A 23,119-nucleotide genomic window follows, 5' to 3' on the forward strand; every position below is an offset into this window, starting at 1 on the left:
AGAAAGGAAGTAAAGAAATCCAGAAAAAAAAAATGTTTATGAGTGTTCAGAAATCGAGAAGTGAGAATTATATGGTGAGAGTAGTCAGTGTACTTCACATGCCACCCCGCTCCTGCCCACATCCTTTCGTGATTGAAAGCAGAACTTCTTTTTTGCCTTAAGCCGGGTGAGAATTCTGACATATGTAGGCAGTGTTCTTAGAGATTTGGAAGATTCAGACACTGGTGATTTCAGTGTGAAAGGATGTGGGATTAGAACTACATATAACCACAGAGTAAAAGTGGATACGATGAGAGTAACCTGCCCTCCCACCAACAGTAAGATTGAATCTTTTTCTTGGGCTAGGTGTGGATCTTATGAAAAGGAACCAGCCATTTAGAATCCGGAAATGAAATTCACTTTAAGGTGCTTCTTGCCATGGAAAGTCATACTTAATGAGAAGATCATGGGAGTTCAGGGTAGGAAGCAGAAAATGACATATAGGGAGTTGTGTGGATGCAGAAACATGATTCCCAGGTAGGACTGCCAAAGGAAACACCACATAAGGAACTGCAGAAAAAGTTCCTCAGAAGCAGAACTTCTGAAAAGTCCCCAGAAGCAATCCAAGAGAAAGAAAGAGCATTTAAAGTATCAATGCATGAATCAAAAGGAAGCATTTGAAAAAAGGGGTGAAAATGAATCATTTGTAGATGTGGGTGGACCTAGAGACTGTCCTCCAGAGTGAAGTAAGTCAGAAACAGAAAAACAGATGTTGTATATTAATGCATATCTGAGGAATCTAGAAACAAATGATATAGATGATCTTATCTGCAGAACAGAAATGGAGATACAGACATAGAGAACAAACGAAAGGACACGAAGCAGGGAAAGGGGGAGAAGTGGAATAAGCTTGGAGACTGGAATTGACACATACACACTACTATGTATAAAATAGGTAACAAATGAGAACCTCCTGCATAGCTCAGGGAACTCTACTCAGTGCTCTGTGGTGACCTAAACTGGAAGAAAATCCAAAAGGGAGGGGATATATGTATACGAAGAGCTGATTCACTTTGCTGCACAGCAGAAACTAACACAACAGTTAAAGCAACTATGCTCCAATAAAAATTAATTAAAAAATAAAACACTGGTTAAAAATAAGAGCATTTAAAGTGTCTGGTCCTGCAACACTTTCCCACATATTTATCTCTACTCCCCTCATTTTCACTCATTCCTGTGGTCCCAGGTTAAGAGATACTAGAGAGAGAAGCATATCAGGAAGAGCCCGTTAAACCTGCTGGTTTCTTTGTTGGCTCCAAACCTGGAGCAGGCTCAACCTAGGTTCCATGAACCAGATGTGGAACAACAGATTGGTTCAAAATTGGGAAAGGAGTATATCAAGCTTGCATACTGTCACCCTGTTTATTTAACATATATGCAGTGTACATCATGCAAAATGCCAGGCTGGATGAATCACAAGCTGGAATCAAGATTGCTGGGAGAAATATCAACAACCTCAGATATGCAATGACAGAAATGTGAAGAGGAACTGAAGAGCTTTTTGATGAAAGTGAAAGACGAGAGTGAAGAAGCTGGCTTAAAACTCAACATTCAAAAAATGAAGATCATGGCATCTGGTCCCATCACTTCATGGAAATAGATGGGGGAAAAAAATGGAAACAGTGACAGACTTTATTTTCCTAGGCTCCAAAACCACTGCAGAAAGTGACTGCAGTCATGAAATTAAAAGATGCTTGCTCCTTGGAAGAAAAGCTATGACAAACCTAGACAGCATATTAAAAATCAGAGACATCACTTTGCTGACAATGGTCTGTCTAGTCAAAGCTATGGTTTTTCCAGGAGTCATGTATGGATGTGAGAGTTGGACCATGAAGAAGGCTGAGTGCCAAAGAATTGATGCTTTCAAACTGTGGTGCTGGAGAAGACTTTTAAGAGTCTCTTGGACAGAAGGAGATCAAATCAGTCAAGCCTAAAGGAAATCAGTCCTGAATATTCATTGGAAGGACTAATGCTGAAGCTGAAGCTCCAATACTTTGTCCACCTGATGTGAAGAACTGACTCATTGGAAAAGACTGTGATACTGGGAAAGACTGAGGACAGGAGGAGAAGGGAAGACAGAAAATGAGAGAGTTGGGTGGCATCACTGACTTAATGGACATGAGTTTGAGCAAACTCCAGGAGATAGTGAAGGACTAGGAAGCCTGGCGTGCTGCAGTCCATGGGGCCAGAGAGAGTCAGACATGACTTAGTGACTGAACAACAATATTATTGAACATTTAGATAGCTTCCAACCTTGTTGGTATTTTTTTATTTTTGTTTTTTGGATTTTTTTTTTTTTTTTTGGCTGTGTCAGGTCTTAATTGTGGCATGCAGTATCTTCATTGTGTCATGCAAGGTATTTTGTTGCGGCTCAAACTCTCTAGTTGTGTTGTGTGAGGTTAGTTGCGGCACAGCACATGGGATCTTAGTTCTCCAACTAGGAATCAACCCATGTTCTCTGCATTGCAGGGTGGATTCTTAACCAGTGGATCACCAGAAAAGTCCCCATACTTGCAGTTTTAGACAGTTTTTTAGGTGCCTATTTTATAGGTTCCAGGATGGCTGAAGAAAGAAGCTGACTGACATCCAAAGGGTAGATCACTTTGCTAATCACTGATAAACATACCACAAAATTGAAGACTCATGGTGGAAAAAATGTATAATAGAGAAGCAGTAACAAAAATAACACTGCAGTAACTGTGAAAATATTGAATGCAATAACTATTAAGCTACTACTAAATTGAAAAGGGTGCTTCCCTGGTGGCTCAGATGGTAAAGAATCTGCTTGCAATGCAGGAGACCTGGGTTAGTCCCGGGGTTGGGAAGATCCCCTGGAGAAGGCAATATTAAATAGCAACCCACTCCAGTATTCTTGCCTAGAGAATCCCCACGGACAGAGGAGCCTGGCAGGCTACAGCCCACGGGGTCACAAAGAGTCAGAAACACACATCTATATGTTTGTTTAAAATCATCCAGTCATGTACCAACAATGGATGGATTTCACTGTACGTAAATTAGACCTCACTAAAGCTAAGAGGAAAAAAACATCTCAAATACCTGCACTATCTCATGAATATTGGGCAACCTCTTTGAATACCAGGAAAGGTCATTGGAAAATATGATTTGTTTCCTAAATTCTTCTTGAAAATTGTTTTTACATAAGATGAGTCTTTCAGTTCAGTTCAGTTCAGTTGCTCAGTCATGTCTGACTCTTTGCGACCCCATGAATCACAGCATGCCAGGCCTCCCTTTTCATCACCATCTCCCGGAGTTCACTCAGACTCATGTCCATCGAGTCAGTGATGCCATCCAGCCATCTCATCCTCGGTCGTCCCCTTCTCCTCCTGCCCCCATTCCCTCCTAGCATCAGAGTCTTTTCTAATGAGTCAACTCTTCGCATGAGGTGGCCAAAGTACTGGAGTTTCAGCTTCAGCATCATTCCCTCCAAAGAAATCCCAGGGCTGATCTCCTTCAGAATAGACTGGTTAGATCTCCTTGCAGTCCAAGGGACTCTCAAGAGTCTTCTCCAACACCACAGTTCAAAAGCATCAGTTCTTCGGTGCTCAGCTCCAACTCTCACATCCATACATGACCACTGGAAAAACCATAGCCTTGCCTAGATGGACCTTTGTTGGCAAAGTAATGTCTCTGCTTTTGAATATGCTATCTAGGTTGGTCATAAATTTCCTTCCAAGGAGTAAGCATCTTTTAATTTCATGGCTGCAGTCACCATCTGCAGTGATGTTGGAGTCCAAAAAAATAAAGTCTGACACTGTTTCCACTGTTTCCCCATCTATTTCCCATGAAGTGGTGGGACCGGATGCCATGATCTTTGTTTTCTGAATGTTGAGTTTTAAGCCAACTTTTTCACTCACCTCTTTCACTTTCATCAAGAGGCTTTTGAATTCCTCTTCACTTTTTGCCAAAAGGGTCTTTAGAATGCCAAAAAATATTGCCAGTGTTTTTTTCTTTAAATTATACTATTAAATTACTGGTATAATTTATAATCAGTGTTGTTTTAAGATCAGGAAATAATTTAACTGTTGAGTAATAGCAAGCTATTATAATAAATCAAACATCCATCTATTTGGGAATATAATTGAAAATTCACCTATTTAAGCTAATGCAAAAGACCAACTAGCTATTATTAACTTGGCTCTAAGGTCAGTTTTCATTCCAATCCCAAAGAAAGGCAACGCCAAAGAATGCTCAAACTATGACACAGCTGCATTCATCTCACACGCTAGTAAAGTAATGCTCAAAATTCTCCAAGCCAGACTTCAGGAATACGTGAACAGTGAACTTCCAGATGTTCAAGCTGGTTTTAGAAAAGGCAGAGGAACCAGAGACCAAATTGCCAACATCCGCTGGATCATGGAAAGAGCAAGAGAGTTCCAGAAAAACATCTATTTCTGCTTTATTGACTATGCCAAAGCCTGTGACTGTATGGATCACAATAAACTGTGGAAAATTCTGAAAGAGATGGGAATACCAGACCACCTGACCTGCCTCTTGAGAAACCTATATGCAGGTCAGGAAGCAAGAGTTAGAACTGGACATGGAACAACAGACTGGTTCCAAATAGGAAAAGGAGTACGTCAAGGCTGTATACTGTCACCCTGCTTATTTAACTTATATGCAGAGTACATCATGAGAAACGCTGGACTGGAAGAAACACAAGCTGGAATCAAGATTGCCGGGAGAAATATCAATAACCTCAGATATGCAGATGACACCACCCTTATGGCAGAAAGTGAAGAGGAACTAAAAAGCCTCTTGATGAAAGTGAAAGTGGAGAGTGAAAAAGTTGGCTTAAAGCTCAGCATTCAGAAAATGAAGATCATGGCATCCGGTCCTATCACTTCATGGGAAATAGATGGGGAAACAGTGGAAACAGTGTCAGACTTTATTTTTTTGGACTCCAACATCACTGCAGATGTTGACTGCAGCCATGAAATTAAAAGATGCTTACTCCTTGGAAGGAAATTTATGACCAACCTAGATAGAATATTCAAAAGCAGAGACATTACTTTGCCAACAAAGGTCTGTTTAGGCAAGGCTATGGTTTTTCCAGTGGTCATGCATGGATGTGAGAGTTGGACTGTGAAGAAGGCTGAGCACCGAAGAATTGATGCTTTTGAACTGTGGTGTTGGAGAGGACTCTTGAGAGTCCCTTGGACTGCAAGGAGATCTAACCAGTCTATTCTGAAGGAGATCAGCCCTGGGATTTCTTTGGAGGGAATGATGCTGAAGCTGAAACTCCAGTACTTTGGCCACCTCATGTGAAGAGTTGACTCATTGGAAAAGACTCTGATGCTGGGAGAGATTGAGGGCAGGAGGAGAAGGGGACGACCGAGGATGAGATGGCTGGATGGCATCACTGACTCGATGGACGTGAGTCTGAGTGAACTCCGGGAGATGGTGATGAAAAGGGAGGCCTGGCATGCTGTGATTCATGGGGTCGCAGAGTCGGACACGACTGAGCGAATGAACTGAACTGAAGAAGGGTACAATTTTCATTTCCCTGACCTTACAAATTTATCAGGAGGAAGTTTTAAAAGAAAAAAATATAACATTGTATTAAGTTCAATGTGTGGTGGACAGTTGAGAAATTGTGTGTTATCTTTGCTCGGAAATTAAAAATAGCATTTCCTTTGAGGTTTTCGACCAGTGGATGAAACTGTGAACCTGTTGTATGTACCTTGAGTGGACCATTTGAGGCCAGTTTCTGATTAGCAGTGGGTTTATTATTCTTCTCTTATTGCATATTTAAAAAAACAAAACATAAAATTTTACATACGCATCTACCCACATTTGAAGATGCAAGATGAAGAAACATACATGACCTTGAATACACAGTTGAAGAAAAGGAGTTCTATCCGAACATTTCAATTTAAATGTCAAGGTATGAAATTCAGGTTTTTTTTTTTTTTTTATTGTTGTGGATTCATATGCGTGAGGATTTACTATGAGTTGATATTCATATGCCCTTTCTTGGATCACTGCCTTGTCATGGTGAAGGGGTTTGAGAAACTTCATAAATCTATGAGCCCTGCCATTGACATGAAGTTAAGCAAATTCTGGGAGATGGCGTGAGACAGGCAAGCCTGGCATGGTGCACTCCATGGGGTTGCAATGAGTTGGATGTGCCTTGGAGATTGAACAATAATATCCATATGAATATTAATGTGGATAGAAGTTTCCATTATTCTGTTTTTTTTTTTTTTCCCTTCTTGGACTGTTTCATTTTTGTGATATTTCCCATTGTCTGTCTCTGCGTCTATCTTTTCTCTCTTTCTCTTTATCAATATGGGATTAACAGCTATTTGCTTTGAAGTAATATTTTGCCTCATATTATTAAGGATATACCTAGGAAATATACACATCTAGTTAAAATTAATAATTAAAAAGTGAATGAATCTTTGGTGCCAGTCATTCACCTTTTTACCATTTATAAAATAATGACATTTTAAAATATCAACTTTTAATTCAGCATGTCAAAAGTTTTAAAATATGTTTTCATCAGGTGAAAAAACTTGTTTGGACAATAGAGATATTAACATGAAAGACCACAAAATGTAGGGGCTCTTCCGTGAAAACGTTTCTCACATTCAGTTTGTAGATGGCATCTGTAAACCAAAATGTGTCTTAGCACAGAAAAAGAGGTCAGGAAAGTGTAAAATAATAAATTTGCAATTCCTAGTAATTTAAGTGGCACATGCTAATAATCATTATTTACTAATGTGTTTTGCTGGTATTTAGTAAACTTTGGTAACATTTTGTAAAGTTGGGAATTAGACATATGACATTTTAATCTAATCAACAATTTTATATTTCCATCTTTTTCAGTGTTTACCTAACTGTTCTCACTTGTTTCTTCTTCCGAATAATTTTATAATACATTTTGCAGACACTTTCATTATAAACAACAAAATAAAAAAAAAAAAGAGATGTAGTTTTATGGTATATTAAATGCTTCCTAATTTATCAATCAACTTAAGGAATATTTATCTCTGACATTTAGCCTTCAAAGCACTCATGGCTGAATTTCCAAGTGTTTAAGTCTGTATTCATGATATACTGATTTTTTGTTTGTTTGCTTTTTATTTTGGTGATGTGTCTCTGTTAAGGATGATATTAGCTTCATTAGGCAAAGAACTGTTCTCTTGAAAAAGTGCCCATCAATTTCATCTTTAATTTTTAGCATAAAGTGGTGGATATTGTCATTTGTTTTTTTACTTCTGTAAGATGATGATATATTTTCCCCAAGCTCTATGAATGTGAGATGAATGGATTTCTTAATATTGAACAGCTCTTGTATTGCTAGAAAATTCAACATGATCATGGTATGTTTTGACTACTACTAATATGTTTAAGATTTTTGTGTGAACACTCTTAAAATTTATTTGGTTTTGCTTTTTTAAAATACACTTATTTTTGATGGTAAAGTGCTTGTGTTCTAAGCTTCTAAGTTAAATTATACCACTTCTCAGGGTAATGAAAATGTTAGTTTCTTCATAATGCTGAATTTAACATGCCTTAAATTCATATTTTGAAAGTTATCCCATGATACTTAGGAGAAATAATTAAGTCTGAGTTGAATTTGAATAGGCTTCCACACTCTTTATCCTAACATTTTCTGATAATCATTTGTTTGATTTTTAATATAATGGCATTTTATTACGTGTTGAAATTTATTGACTATCATTAGTACTATATCAAAATATCCAAAAGCAATCTGGGAAATGTAAAATATTCCTTAGTTGAACTCTGATAAAACTTATTTTACTATTTTTGTTAATATTACTATAAGAGAAAAGGTGTGCACTAATTTCCCTGAGATACTGTTCTGTGTGATTTATTACCCTCTTTCTGGACCGGGATTGGCAACTTCAAAGGTAGCTTTTCTCTTCCGACCATTCTGATCATCCGAAGTAGTATCATTGCTGAATAAGATAAATATGTATTTTTCTGTTTCCTTAGATTTTATGTTGCTATTGCCTAATATTCTATGATATTCAAAATCTATATTGTGTACAACCTTGTTATTACAATTGCCATCACTTCACAGGAATGTACTTTCCAAGCTAATTTATGTGATTAATCTGTTAGACTGTTCTGTGATGTCACACCGATATAAAATCTTATTGGGGATATCTGGAGGACTAAATGGCATTCTGGTTTTGACTTTGATCACCCTGAGTCTGTTAGGTAAGTTAGATGATCTTAATTAAATAAAACTATGAAAAATGTTTACTTGTTTCTCATTACTCTTTTCATATTCATTCATTATTCTTTACACTAACAAAGATTTAATGAGATTAAATTTAAAGATTTAATGATTTAACTATGTATAAAGCAATATATTATGCCCCACAGTAACATATTGATTAATTATTTGAATCAGGTACATATCTTGTCCTCAAGTGGCATACAGTTTACTGGGAGAAAATTGTATGTAAGTGTGTGTGTATGTAATGTATTTGAAATCATACTTCAGGATTTCTTAGATACCTGTGAATAGATTGAATTACATTATTTTTCTTAAAAAATTATACATTATTATTTAAGGTTGAATTCAGTTTACTCTTGGTTTTGTCCAAATATTTGCTGAACGATCTTTAGACTCCAAACATTGCTACATATCCTTCAGAAAAAAAAAAAAAAAAGGAACAGTCATGGTGAGAAATCCCATATTTTAGTGGAAAAAACATTAAAAAAAATTTAGGGTAGACTGGGCTAAATACAACATATAGACTGAAGTAAGTCAGAAAGAGAAAAACAAATATTGTATATTAATGTATATATATATATATATATATGAAATCTAGAAAAATGGTACTGATGAACCTATTTGCAGAGCAGGAATAGAGATGCAGATGTAGAGAATGGACTTGTGAACACAGAGTGGGAAGAGAGGGTGTGGCGAATTGAGAGAGTAGCACTGGCATATGTTCATGACCATGTGTAAAATAGATTGCTAGTGGGAAGCTGCTGTACAGCACAGGGAGCTCAGCTCGGTGCTCTGTGATGACCTAGAGGGGTGGGATGGCTGTGGAGAGGCTCAAGAGAGAGAGAATATATGTATATATATAGCTAATTCACTATGCTGTACAACAGAAGCTAATACAACATTTGTAAAGCAACCATATTCCAATAATTAAATAAAAAAGGAATGAAAATGCACCTGTTGGTGCACTAAAAAAAAAATGCATGGAAAAAAAAAAAAAAGAAAGCATGGAAAGAGCATGCATAACCCCTAGAACTAGAACTTTGCTTTATTTATTATTGTATGACAAGTTCTTAGGACAATGCCTGGCACAGAATAGATCCTAAGCAAATACATGTGCTATACATGAATTCATTGTGTAATACTTTAATTCACTTTTCATTAAACACAAACATGTTTTAAAAGAAAATTTATCATTATCCCTTCAGTTATTTCTTGTTCCAACCATCTGAATTGTTCTGAAGAATTTGTCTCTGAGACATTGCCTAGAGAAGATGTTTTCCCAACCTTAAAATAATCCTCTTTTCAAGTTTCTCAGGAAGTGCTGCCAAAATGCCTAAAAGAGTATAATTCAAACATCACCCAGCATGATGATATTGGATACTTGGAAGTCAATAGTGACACAAGAGGCAATATACATAAGAAAGATGCAGGACACTGTGTTTCTAGAGCTACAGGTCATAAAGGTATCTCTCAAGGCTTTGGCCTCTATCACTTTTAATCATTTGGATTTTCTAAGTTTGAAAAAAAATCCCATTGAAGAGGTATGCAGTAGACTAAATTAATGAAGATTTGATATAAATCTACTTTTTACTCAAAACTTGATTCACATATTCTTAATTTTTTTGTTGTTGTTGTTGTGGAAGAACAGCTGTAAAACAACATAAAAAGGCCCTTCCCTCTAGGAATTTAAAATCATATTGAAATATATAAACATGAAAATTAATTGTGATCATAAGGAATGATGTAAATAACTATTTTTTTGTCTCATTTATCCTTTTTTCAAATACAAAATGGATAAAAGTAATTATATCTAACAGGCTATCTGTTATGATTTTAAAGTTAGAACTTCCAACCATCCAGAATTTTGGGAAACTGTTCTTCCTATTTTCAACTTTTCTTTTAGTTTAAGTTTTTAACACTTATTCTTTGAACCTTTGACTTTTATTTGATAGTTTGATATGTGAAAAAGGTACAGTTGATTTATTCTATAACTACTTGCAAAGAATTTTTCTGAAATCCACTAGTTTACAGTTTCCTTATCCTATATAAAATGTCATATGTATTATATTTACTTATTAACACTCTTTTCTTTCAGATTACTTGTCTGTTTACATGCACAAGTCCTCATCCAATTGAAATATTATAATTTTACCACTTTTTTATACTCTGGCTATCTAATTTCCCCTTATGTAATGAAACTTTTTCAGAAGTAAGAAAGCTTTGATGGGTAAACATGGATCAAATAGACACCATTAAGCATTCATTAAAGTCAGTCTAAATACTGCATAATTAACTATAAGAAATTAATTTCCTGTTAATTTTCTTATTGAGGTAATGTTAACAAATATAATTATTTAAAATTAAACATCAATGGTGTTATGACATTCAAATGTGCAACTATCATGTCTATCTACTTCCAAAACATTTTCATCACCCTAAAGAGAAATCCCACACTCCTCTTTTCATTTTGGGGTGAGAAAACTATTTTGGAGTTAGATAGGTGTGCATCATGCTTGCACATCTTTTGGATGTTCTAAAACCCATGGCTTTTGTACATTAAAATGGCTAGCGTTGTGAATTTTATGTTACATAAATTTTGTCTCAGAAAATAAAGAGATTGTAAAGGCCAGAAGTTTGAACAGTTATGTTGATCCGTGCTTATATTTTTATATTATACTACATTTTTCTTCATTGTTATTCTGAAAGTCTCAGTTTCAATTTGAGAATGCCTTAATTTAAATTTAAGAAAATCAAAGGACCTGCAATTATAAAGAGGATAAAAAATTGTTATTCATCTCAATGTTACTTAATATCAAAAAGGAGATATTAAAAACAATTTACACACATAAAGCAATGAGAAAGATTTCTAAAACATTACGTGGATAAATGCTAAGCAAATGGTATGCTGCTGCTACTGCTAAGTCACTTCAGTCGTGTCCGACTCTGTGTGATCCCATAGACGGCAGCCCACCAGGCTCCCCCATCCCTGGGATTCTCCAGGCAAGAACACTGGAATGGGTTGCCATTTCCTTCCCCAATGCATGAAAGTGAAAAGTGAAAGTGCAGTCGTTCAGTCGTGTCCGACTCTTAGCGACCCCATGGACTGCAGCCTACCAGGCTCCTCCATCCATGGGATTTTCCATGCAAGAGTACGGGAGTGGGGTGCCATTGCCTTCTCCGGCAAATGGTATAGATAATAGTTAATCTCTCATAGCGTTAATGCTATGTATATCTTGACTGGTACATGTTATTTTAGTAATCATATTAGGTTATGACATGAAAAAAAATCCCTTTATATCTGTCTAGGTTTTGCTTCAGACTTCCCACGTGGCAATAGTGGTAAAAATCTACCGACAACGCAGGAGACATAAGAGATGCAGGTTCTATCCCTGGATGGGGAAGATCTCCTGGAGGAGGGCGTGACCACCCACTCCAGTATTCTTGCCTGAAGAATCCCATGGACAGAGGAGCCTGGTTGGTTTCAGTCCATAGGGTGGCAAACAGTCAGACACAACTGAAGTGACTTAGCACACACACACAGGTTTTGCTTCATCTTACTAAATTAATTTTCTTGGGACCTCCCTTGATGGTTCAGTGGTTAGGAATCTAAGTTCCAATGCAGGTGACTTGGTTTAGATCCTTGGTTGAGGAACTAGGATCCCAGATGCCCAGGGCCACTAGTCCAGCATGCTGTAACTACTGAGCTTGCCTGCTACAACTAGAGAGAAGCTTGCATGCTGCAATGAAGAGCTGACACAGACAAAAATATAAAAGAAATATTTTAAAAATAAATCAGTTTTCTTAATTTTCATGGACTCTCATTTGTATTTTGGATACCTTGTCTGAGTCTGAACACTTTGTTGTGATTTTATCATAGCTCTACTCTTTTTCATACAATATGCAAGTATTTTCACTGTCAATTTGTAGGAATGTGCTCATCAGAATGGCTGAAATATCAAGAAAAGTGCTATTGGTTCTCTAATGAGATGAAAAATTGGAGTGACAGTTATAAGTATTGTTTGGGGGAAAAATCTCATCTACTAATTATTCAGAACCAACTTGAACTGGTAAGTGGTTTAGTATCAAGCTTATGATACTTGCTGCTTTGCAGTTAAAATGGCTTATCTCAAATTTCTTCCCACCTTTTCATTAAATTATCTTTTATCTTGGCTACTGAACTTTTGGTGCCCTTTTAAATTCTGAGCTGGAATCCAGTGCTTCCCTTGACTTGGTGTAATTGTGGTCTGAATATTGATGTTTAATTTACAAGTAGTGGCAGCTCAGCTGATAAAGAATCCTCCTGCAATGCAGGAGACCGTGGTTCAATTGCTGGGTTGGGAAGATCCCCTGGAGAAGGGACAGGTACCCACTCCAGTATCTTTGCCTGGAAAATTCCATGGGCAGAGGAGCCTGGTGGGCTACATGGGGTCGCAAACAGTCAAACACAACTGAGCCACTTTCACTTTCAATTCTATGTCTTGGTACATAATATATAGAGAAATCTGCTCGGTTGTGTCCGACTCTTTGCAACTCCATGAACTATACAGCCCATGAAATTTTCTAGGCCAAAATACTGGAGTGGGTAGCCTGTCCCCTTCTCCAGGGGATCTTCCCAACCTAGGGATCAAACCCAGGTCTCCTACATTGCAGGAGGATTCTTTACCAGCTGAGCCACCAGGGAAGTCCATATGATATATAATGTATGTGTAAATAAGATGATTGACTAGGATAAAAGCCTTCATGTAGAGTGTGAGTTGTCCAGTAGAATTCTAAAATCTTACTTAGTATGTCTAAATCATTAAGCTATCCTGTTCATTTAATTACTCATCACCCACTTTTTAGGCTTTTATACAGAAAACTCTAAAACAATCAAACTATGTGTGGATTGGGCTTAACTTTACTTCCCTGAAAAGAACATGGACCTGGGTGGATGATTCTCCTTTGGATTCAAAGATGTGAGTCTTTCCCAAAAGGCAGTATGATCTCTTCTCTATCAGAGAATTTATCTCCTTAAAGCATCTATAAACATATCAAAATGAACTCAAATAGTTCTTGGTACTAAAGAATTTGAAAGGATGAAAATGAATGTTGGCTGGAGTAATGACAAATTTTGGCTTGGTTTTTAAAGCAAAAGGACTTGAAAACAATAGTGATTGTTCACTTACTGATTTTAAAAACTACTCACACTTTATAAGGGAAAGGTACATTGAAACAATGTAGTCTTCTGCTTTCAAAGTTCTCAATACTTTTTAAATTTTTATTTTTAAAATTAATTTTATTGGACTATAGTTACTTTACCATAGTGTGTTAGTTTCTACTGTACACCTAAGTGAATCAGCTGTACATCCTTGTTTTTGGAGTTCCTTCCCATTTAAGTCACTTCAGAACCCTGAGTAGAGTTCCTGGAGCTATACAGTAGGTTCTCATTAGCTACCTTTTTTATACATTTTATACATGGTATCAATAGTGTATGTATGTCAGTCCCAATCTCCCAATGTCATCCTCTCCCTTTTCCCCCTTGGTTCCTTCCCTGGTATCAATGATTCTTTTAGTCATTTTTAGTAATTAAAAAAAAAGCTCTACATGATTTTTTTTTATATTGTAAGATCATCACAATGCTAAAAAACAAATAAAAAATACAAGACAGAACAAAATAATCCTAAATGCTCTCAGTGGCTGCAGGAGATTATTGAGATTTTGAAAATTTTATGAATGCTTTTGCGCACTTGTATTAATTTATAAAATTATATTATACTATAGTAGGACCAGCAAACTCAAATATTATCCCTATGTTGGTAGACAAAGTAATGGTGCCCCTAAATGTTCTAATCCCCAAATTCTGTGAATGTTACCTTAAGTCTAAAAGAGAGTTCATGAGTGTGATTAAATTAATAATCTTGAGATAGAAGTGTTATGCTGGATTATTCAGGTGGGCCCAATGTAATCACAAGTCCTTATGAGAGGGAGAAAGTAGAGGCAGGCTCAGAGGAGATTTGAAGATAAATGCAGAGGTCCAAGTTGTCTGATAGCCAAGGAGTGCAGGCAACCTCTAGTACCTGCAAAAGGCAATGAGCAAGTTTTTCCCCAGTGCCTGCAGCAGACAACCCCAAAGACACTTAATTGTAGTTCTTTAAGACCAGCTTTGGAGAAGGCAATGGTACCCCACTCCAGTACTCTTGCCTGGAAAATCCCAAGGACAGAGGAGCCTGGTAGGCTGCGGTCCATGGGGTCGCTAAGAGTAAGACATGACTGAGCGACTTCACTTTCACTTTTCACTTTCATGCACTGGAGAAGGAAATGGCAACCCACTCCAGTGTTCTTGCCTGGAGAATCCCAGGGACGGGGCAGCCTGGTGGGCTGCCATCTATGGGGTTGCAGAGAGTCGGACACGACTGAAGCAACTTAGCAGCAGCAGCAGCAACAGCAGCAAGATCAGCTTTGAGCTTCTGATATCTAGAACTGTAAGATAAAAATTTGTGCTGCTTTAAGTCACCACATTTTTGACAGTTTATTACAGCAGTGAAAAGAAACATTCACTATGGTAACCAATACTATTGGTTAATGAATACTATTGTGTTATTGTCCTTATTACTTAAGTAATAAGTAATTACTTATATTGAATCAGTTATTACTTAAGTTATTAAGTAATTAAGTTATTACTTATTAAGTTATTAAGTAATTACTTAAGTTATTAAGTAATCAGTTATTACTTACTCAGTTAATACTTAATAAGTTATTACTTAAGTAATAAAGGAGTGAAGTAATAAATATTACTTATTTTCTATCTCTGGAGAAGAGAATAGCAACCTACTCCAGTATTATTGCCTGGAGAATTCCATGGACAGAGGAGCCTGGTGAGCTTCAATCCATGTGGTTGCAAAGAGTCGAACACGACTGAACGACACACACATTTTCTATCTCACTGCACTAAATTAATAAATCTAAGGAAGTCAACTGAAGACATTATTTGGAATGGAGAATAAAATTATGGGTGAGATCTAAGTTGTATCACTGGACATGACCTGCTTGGCTACTTATGAAGATGCTAACTTAGGTTTCTTCCTCATGCCAAATCCACTAAACACTACCTTTAGGATTGAGTTTTAACTCTGGACTATGCCTAGGGATTTTTATTCAAAAACATTCAATACAAAATTCAAGCGTAAACATATATAAATTCAAATGTAGGTGTATTTTCCAATATGAAAATCCAACACTTACTTTTCTGCTATTATTCTGGAAGTCTTGAAAATCATGTATATCTTTTTTGTGACCCCTTCTTAAACCTTTTTTCTAAGTTTAAATAAATTCTTAACAGAATAAATCACTAACAGTACAATATTTTATATATAACTTCATTATTGTATTCAACACATCACTTTATGGATAAGTATTACAATAAGTGTATAATTTATTTAGGGCTTACATGGATCAGTTTGTGGCAGGTGAGAGTTCTACCACTGAACCACCAATGCAAGCGGGTCAGTTTGTGTACTAAGTTCTTTACAAACATCTAGTCATTTAACCTCTGTAACAACATAATGAGGTAAATATTCGTATCACTATTGTACAAATGGATATGAAAAACCAAGGAAGATTTAATGAGCTACTCATGTGACTTACTCCCAGTTTTTAATCTAAATGGATGACATGGAACAATGAAAAGAAGACTAGGATAGAAATGTGAGCATAGATATCTTCTTAGCTCTGTCATTTACAAACAGACTTTGGAATTCTCTATCACAGACAGTAATACTAAATTACAGAGATATTGAAATGTTTCATGACTCTAAGTATTTGAAAATGCCTTAAATATTTGAATTATCTTTTAATTAAGGGAGGTTTTTAACTGAGAACAGAATGGATGTCTTCAGCAATGATGATGAATAATATCTTTATCTTCTCCTTTTCAGATTTTTCATAAAAGGACCAGCTCAAGAAAATAGCTGTGCTGCTGTCAAAGAAAACGGAATTTACTCTGAAACTTGCAGCAGTGTTTTCAAATGGATTTGCCAATATTAAAATTTTAAAAGTGACAGTGAGTTATCAAGGATCAAAGTTTCGATCTAACATGAATCTTTAGGAATAAGAATTTAAAATTGCAATTAAACACCCCCTGGCTTCTCTATTTTCCCTCAGTCATGTTCATGGGTCCTAGTCACAGAGTAACTCATGTTAACAGTCTAAAATATACCCTCTGATTCTTTGTGTGATAATATAATCCAAAGTGAACCCATACATTTATATTCATGATGTAATTCATCTTTTCTTTTACAACAAATGTGAGTAAATTATGTCTGCTTTTCTGTTATTTTGCTTTTTTTTAATTGTTAACAATATCCTATGCAAATTTCATGTAGTTCTGAGTTACATCATAGTGTGACTTCCTATGGGGCTTCCCAGGTGGCACTAGTGGTAAAGAACCTATGTGCCAATGTAAGAGAAGATGTAAGAGACACAGGTTCAATCTCTGGGTCTGGAAGATCCCCTAGAGGAGGGCATGGCAACCCATTTCAGTGTTCTTGTCTGGAGAATCCCATGGACAGAGGAGCCTGGCAGGCTGTGGTCCATAGGGTAGCACAGAGTCAGATACAACTGAAGCGACTTAGCATACATGCACATGGCTTTATATTTTACACTCCTTTATTGATGAACATTAACTTTAACTTTTTTTTTCAGATTTTTGCTTCTATAAACTATGATGCAGTATTCTGAATATCTGTTTAAATGGTAGCATTTTTATTTCTATGATATAAACTTTAAAACTGGATATTCTGGGTAAAAAAGTGTTAATGTTTTTGGTTTGCTGCTGACTTTATGCAATTTTTATCTAAATTTAGAAACTATCACAAACTTATAAGAATCCTATATGTACAGTGGAAAAAACTTACTTTTTCCCCAAACCTTTTGAGAATTAGTTGCCAATTTGATGAATTTCATTATAAAATTTCAAGTATCATTGGATATTTTAATATGTATTTCCTACAAAATATATAACCTACTTAATTAAAGTACAATTATCAATCAACAAATTAATACTGACACAGTACTACCATCTCTAAGTCTCTATAACATTTGCCAATTGTCAAATACTGTTCTTTTGAGTTAAATATCCAGATCAGAAATATTTTCTGCATTTAGTTACTTTGTCTAATCTCTCAACATCTAGAAGACTTCCTTAACCTTTGACATTCATAAGCTGATGCTTTTAAATATTACAAGCTGGATATCCTGAAAAATGTTCTTCAATTTAAATTTGTTTGATTATTTCTCATAGTTATATTCAAGTTATGTCTCCTTGGCAGGAATAGCAGAGCAATAATGCAGTGAAGCTTTGTTCATTCTTTCAGAGGATGAAGTTTTTTGTTCCATTGTTATGATGCTTACTTTGTTCACATGGCTAATATGGTGCCTATTAATGGCAACCCACTCAAGTACTCTTGCCTGGAGAATTCCACGGACAGAGGAGCCTGGCAGGCTACTGTCCATGGGAACACCAAAGTCAGACATGACTGAGCGACTTTCACTTTCATTTTATCAGACTTCATTGTAAAGTTTCTCTTTTATCTTTGTAATCAATTAATATTTTGTTGTTGTCTACCATTCCACCACTTCTTATTTATCCTAGCACCCATGGCCTGACCTCTAGAAATTCTGAGAGCCTGGATTATTACTAAAGCTCCTTTCCTTGTTGGAGATTGAATTTTTTCTCCTCAATGCTTCATGACTCTCAAAACGCTACTCTGCTTTTCACATTTTTCTTGTTAGCCTCTTTCCCTGTGAAGTTTAGTAATTTGGCAAGTAGCTTGAAGGAAAAATATTAAGCTAAATATCTTTGGCCCTCTTTTGTCTTCAGGATTTTTTCAAGTGAATTGACAGCAATTTTTATCTCAACTAGGACAGTGTCTGCTGGCCATGGCCTTCTGCCCGGATTCTGAGCAGGTGACTCTTCACCAAGATACTGCTAGGAGAAGAGTAACTCCCAAATTATTTTTTTTACGTCTTTGAATCTTTCCTGTTTCTTCATTTACCTTGAAAACTTTCCAATGTTTTAAAAAAATTTTGTTTGTTTGGATCCTGCTGTTCTAATTTTTCTCAGCATCAGCTAGTCTCTATCAACCTGCATTATTAAAGACAGAAGTACATAAGAACTTCCAAGTTTATCCTTTTTACATCATTTCAAGATTTTGTTGTCAAAGAGAAAAGGAAGTAAACCTTAATAAATTTCATTTTATTGGAATTCCCAGTTGACAGAGCTCATAATTATCATTATTATCATGGTGTGATAACAAAAAGCTACAGTTTATTATCACTTGCCATGATCCAGAAACATTGAAAAAAGATGTAAATGTGTCTCAAGTAATTGGTCCAACTACATAATGAAGCTGTTATTATTACTTTTATTTTAAGATGAGCTTTTTGATTGAGAGACAAAGTAAATTTGTTCTCAAATTGGTCACAGAATCCATGATTAAATGATCTCATTTGAAAGTTAGTTTGAAATTAAGGCAGCAAATAAATGTTAGTGTTGACTCATGGCATTTCTGGGTTAGTCACAGAGTCTGTGAATGTAAAGTTCCTCAATTTCACATTGCTGTAACCACTCCTGATTCTTAGGAAAGTCATTAAAAAGTAATAGTCCATATCATTGATATGGTTATTCACTTACCAATTAGAACATGTTTTTGAAGTTTAATATCTTTGTGTTACTGGGCTTCATGGTGTGTTCTGAGTGTATGATAATGAAGAGATGTGATTCCTTCATTTGAGCAACTTAATAGAAAACTGAAATGTTTACTGGGTATATAAAATCACAAACTTTATATACAAATTACAAAAGGCAGTGGAGTAAGTTATTATGAGAGAACTTAATGTGATATCTAACTCAGGGAGATTTTCCCAAGGAAATGTCAAATAAATGTACAGACTGAAGACTTGAGTATACATTGGCTAAACAAAAAAGTAAGGCATTGAGTTTGAAGGGAGAAATGTTTCAGTTGAAGGGAACTGCAAAAGAGAAGAGAACATGTATAGCAGTTGGGTAATCCTTTGAAATTTAAGATGGCTCAAGCAAAAATTGCTTTCCTGGTGGCTCAGAGGGTAAAGAATCTACCTGCAATGCAGGAGACCCAGGTTCAATCTCTGAGCCAGGTAGATCTCCTGGAGGAGTGAATGGCTACCCACTTCAGTATTCTTGCCTGGAGAACTCCATGGACAGAGGAGCCTGGCAGGCTGCAGTCCATAAGGTCACAGAGAGCTGGACATGACTGAGTGACTAACGGTTTCACTTTTGAGCACAAATGATGAAAGAGGAAGTATGAGAAAATAACTCTTTAACACAAAAATCTCTTTTTTAAACTGTGAATTTTGTAATTCCTAAACTTTATCGTCCTGTTTACTTTCTTATGAAACCCTAATGTGAAGTGAAGTGAAAGTCACTCAGTCGTGTCTGACTCTTTGCAACCCTATGGACTGTAGCCTGCCACGCTCCTCTGTCCATGGAATTCTCTAGGCCAAAATACTGGAGTGGGTAGCCATTCCCTCCTTCAGGGTATCTTCCCAACCCAGGTATCCCGTATTGCAGGTAAATTCTATGCCATCTGAGCACCAGGAAAGCCTCAGTTAGTAAAGAATCTGCCAGCAATGCAGGAGACAGGGTTCAATTCTTGAAATGAGATCCTCTGGAGAAGGAAATGGCAACCCACTCCAGTATTCTTGCCTGGAGAATCCCATGGACAGAGGAGCCTCGTCAGCTACAGTCCATGGGGTCCTAAGAGTCAGACATGACTTAGCGACTAAACCACCATGAAACCCTATACCTGATACCATACATAAGATACAGTGATGTTTTTTACATGTTTCCTGGGGAGCTGCAGTGTAAGGGGAGAAAGTACACAGTTGTTTTAATTTCACCGAGGAAAGAAGTTTTTCTGCAGGTACCAGACAAGGAGTTCAGGACAGCTAGTGCTCAAAAACTCTAACTCCTCAATGGGTTTCAATAAAGCATTTTTAAAGGCATGCTGGGGGAGGGGAGTGAGGGTGTGTGAGCCTCTCAGGGTGTGTGATCCTCTCATTTCTCTGATTGTCTGATGGTGATGAACCAGGGTGGCATCACAGGGGTTAACATTATCAATCCTTGGGCTCCAGTAGCTCTGAGGGCCACTGTTTATGGGCATCAAGCAGTTAACTTCTTCCATTTGGTAGAGGTTTAAGCATCTCTGGAAATGTGTGTCAGATAGTACTATCCTGGTAATTCAGAGAGGAGGTAAAGATTATTTGACTGCCATATGGCTGATTACTGTAAAACTGTTATCAGTTCTCCTGGCCCCAGTTATTTTTGTCACTATATGTTTATAACTTTTTAATCATTAAGTCTTTTCTTTCTTTTTTAAAAAAAGCTTTTTATTTTGGAATGGAGTATAGAGAATCAACAATGTTGTGATAGTTTCTGGTAAACAGTAAAGGGATTCAGTCATACATATATATGTATCCATTCTCCCCTAAACTCCTCTCCTATTCAGCCTGCCATGTAACATAGAGCAGAGTTCCCTGTGTTGTATAGTAAGTATTTGTTGTCTATTTATTTTAAACATAGCAGTGTGTACATGTCCATCCCAACTCTCTATGTTGCAGCCAGATGCTCTGGGAAGCAAACTCACTCAGAATGACAATGTGGATAGTGGAGTGCGGTTTATTACACTGGCGGGTCCAAGGCAGAGTTTCCTCATTAGTCAGGGACCCCGACCGATTTCTGTGAAAACCTTATATACCCTAAGTGTACGGGAATAAGCCCACATCACCAAATTCCTCAATCCTACTCTGGAAAATGTCAAAGGGAGATACAATCAGGTTACAGCCATGATTCATAATCAGAAGGGTCAGCTGGTTATACATTGTAGCCTACACCAATGGGTAGCATAAAGATTACAATGGTGACTGACTACATAGGGGATTATTACATTCTTTCTGGCAATGGGAAATCTTGGTATGGAATCTTGTGTTTATCAGTCCAGGAGGCCTGTTAGGCTGTAGGTATGTTATCTCCATGGCTCTAACATAGTCCAAAGTTTCACTGGGAATGTAAGATGAAGTTTCCTTGTTTTCCAAGATGGAGTCAGCTCAGCATGTTCCTTTCCTCCTTCATTCCCCTCTCCTGATGCTCTCAACTTCCAGTGTGAGCATCACTCATCAGGATGTACTGCATTTTAGGTTTCCTGGTATATATTTGGGTAAATGAAGTCAGCCTCTGTGATACAAAGTTAACAACACATTGGAGAACACAAGGTCGACATGACAGAATCAACAGAGCAACTATAACAATGGCTCATATAGTTTTCCACCAAACACCCTTCACCTGCGAGAGAACAAGCCCAAAAAGGAAGATTATCAGCAGACATAGCTTTTACTTGACCTTTCATGTCATCTAGAGTGGCTAGATATATTGTCAGATAAATCAGGAATATATATACACCACATTCAGCTTTGATTATAGCACAGGTCCCTCCTTGAGCAGCTGTAAGTATGTCTAAAGCCATTCTATTTTGAATTACCGCTTTCCTCATTTGTATTTGTTCAGTATTTAGTGCTTGAATCATTCTCAGGTTGTCATTTAGGGCTCTTTGGGTGAAATTGGTTAGAACTTCAACTCTGATCATTATGTCCATAGTACCCAATGAGGGAACAAATATAGCAGACAAATAATCACACCAATGGAAAACTGATCAAGACCATCTAGCCTGCAGGAAGGTAAATTTAAAGGTTCTTGTATTGTTGACCTGATGTTTCCATGGGCAAAGGCTAGACCCAAGGTACACCTCCCTATCCATCCTGGGGGCAGCCAAGGCCATAAGTTAGTCCCACATAACCAGTGGGTGGTGATTACAGTTTCCATACTTGATTTTTGTCGTTTTGCCTGATGCAAAAAATCACATAAGCTAGGCATATCACCCCTCTGTAGAGGTGATACCCACCATGGGAGTCCATCCATGACTGACATGGGCATGGCTTCACACACCCAGCAGTTAGATTTTTTTATGAAAGTCAGCATAGGGATGTGCCCATGAAATGAAAACATTGTCCTGTGCAGAAACTATGGCTAGACTCAAGATGATACCAGAAAGTCCAGGTAGCAGGAGTTCATTGTAGAGTTTCATCTCTTTTTCTTCTTTCTCAAGATGATCTTGGTTTCACATGGATCAGCGAGGTCCTTCTGTGCAGTCCACTTGGTGTTCTCCAGGCCTGTGTGGTATGCTCTCTTCACCCTCGTGTGGTGAATCCAGGGAGTGACACCTGCAACTTTAACTGCCATAGCGGTGGTTAGAACAACAGTATATGGACCCTTCCAATGTGGGGCCAAGGAGTCTGTTTCCAGTCCTTGACCCACACCTGATTGCTGGGTACAAATTGGTAACTCTGTTCCCCAAGAGGGAATGGCACTCTTTCTTGTACAAACTTAGTTATTTGATGTATTACCTTACCCAATTGTTCTATCTGCTGTGAAATCCCATCCTCCTTTACCTGTAGCAAGTTTGTTGACACCTGTCTTACTATGGGAGGGGGTCTCCCATAGATAATTTCATAAGGAGGATAACTGTGGGAACACGGGGTCACCCTTAATTTTAGCAAGGCCACCAGAAGCAAGTTCATCCATAAACAGTCAGTCTGTATAATCCATTTGGTGTTTCTTTAAGAGTTCAGTTGGTTCTTTCTACCATTCTGGAACTCTGGGGCCTGTATGCTGTATGCAATTTCCATTTGACATTTAGAGCTTTGCAAACCTGTTGAATTAAGTCGGCTACGAAGGCAGAGCTGTTGTCTGATCCTATGGTGGTTGGGAACGCAAATCTG

The 23,119-nt window shown here is 37.1% G+C and overlaps 1 protein-coding gene across 1 annotated transcript; it reads left to right on the forward strand.

Moving 5' to 3' along the window:
* Positions 1 to 5,486: 5,486 nt before the first annotated feature.
* On the forward strand, positions 5,487 to 18,954 carry LOC102405430 (killer cell lectin-like receptor subfamily F member 1). Its single transcript, XM_006064666.4, has 6 exons — positions 5,487 to 5,944; positions 8,152 to 8,250; positions 9,580 to 9,735; positions 12,200 to 12,339; positions 13,115 to 13,227; positions 16,186 to 18,954. The coding sequence occupies exons 1-6, from the start codon at positions 5,860 to 5,862 to the stop codon at positions 16,292 to 16,294; spliced, it is 702 nt and encodes a 233-aa protein (XP_006064728.1). The 5' UTR covers positions 5,487 to 5,859; the 3' UTR covers positions 16,295 to 18,954.
* Positions 18,955 to 23,119: the final 4,165 nt, after the last annotated feature.

This window comes from Bubalus bubalis, chromosome 4 (genome assembly GCF_019923935.1).
Source record: "Bubalus bubalis isolate 160015118507 breed Murrah chromosome 4, NDDB_SH_1, whole genome shotgun sequence".
Lineage (NCBI taxonomy): Eukaryota > Metazoa > Chordata > Mammalia > Artiodactyla > Bovidae > Bubalus > Bubalus bubalis.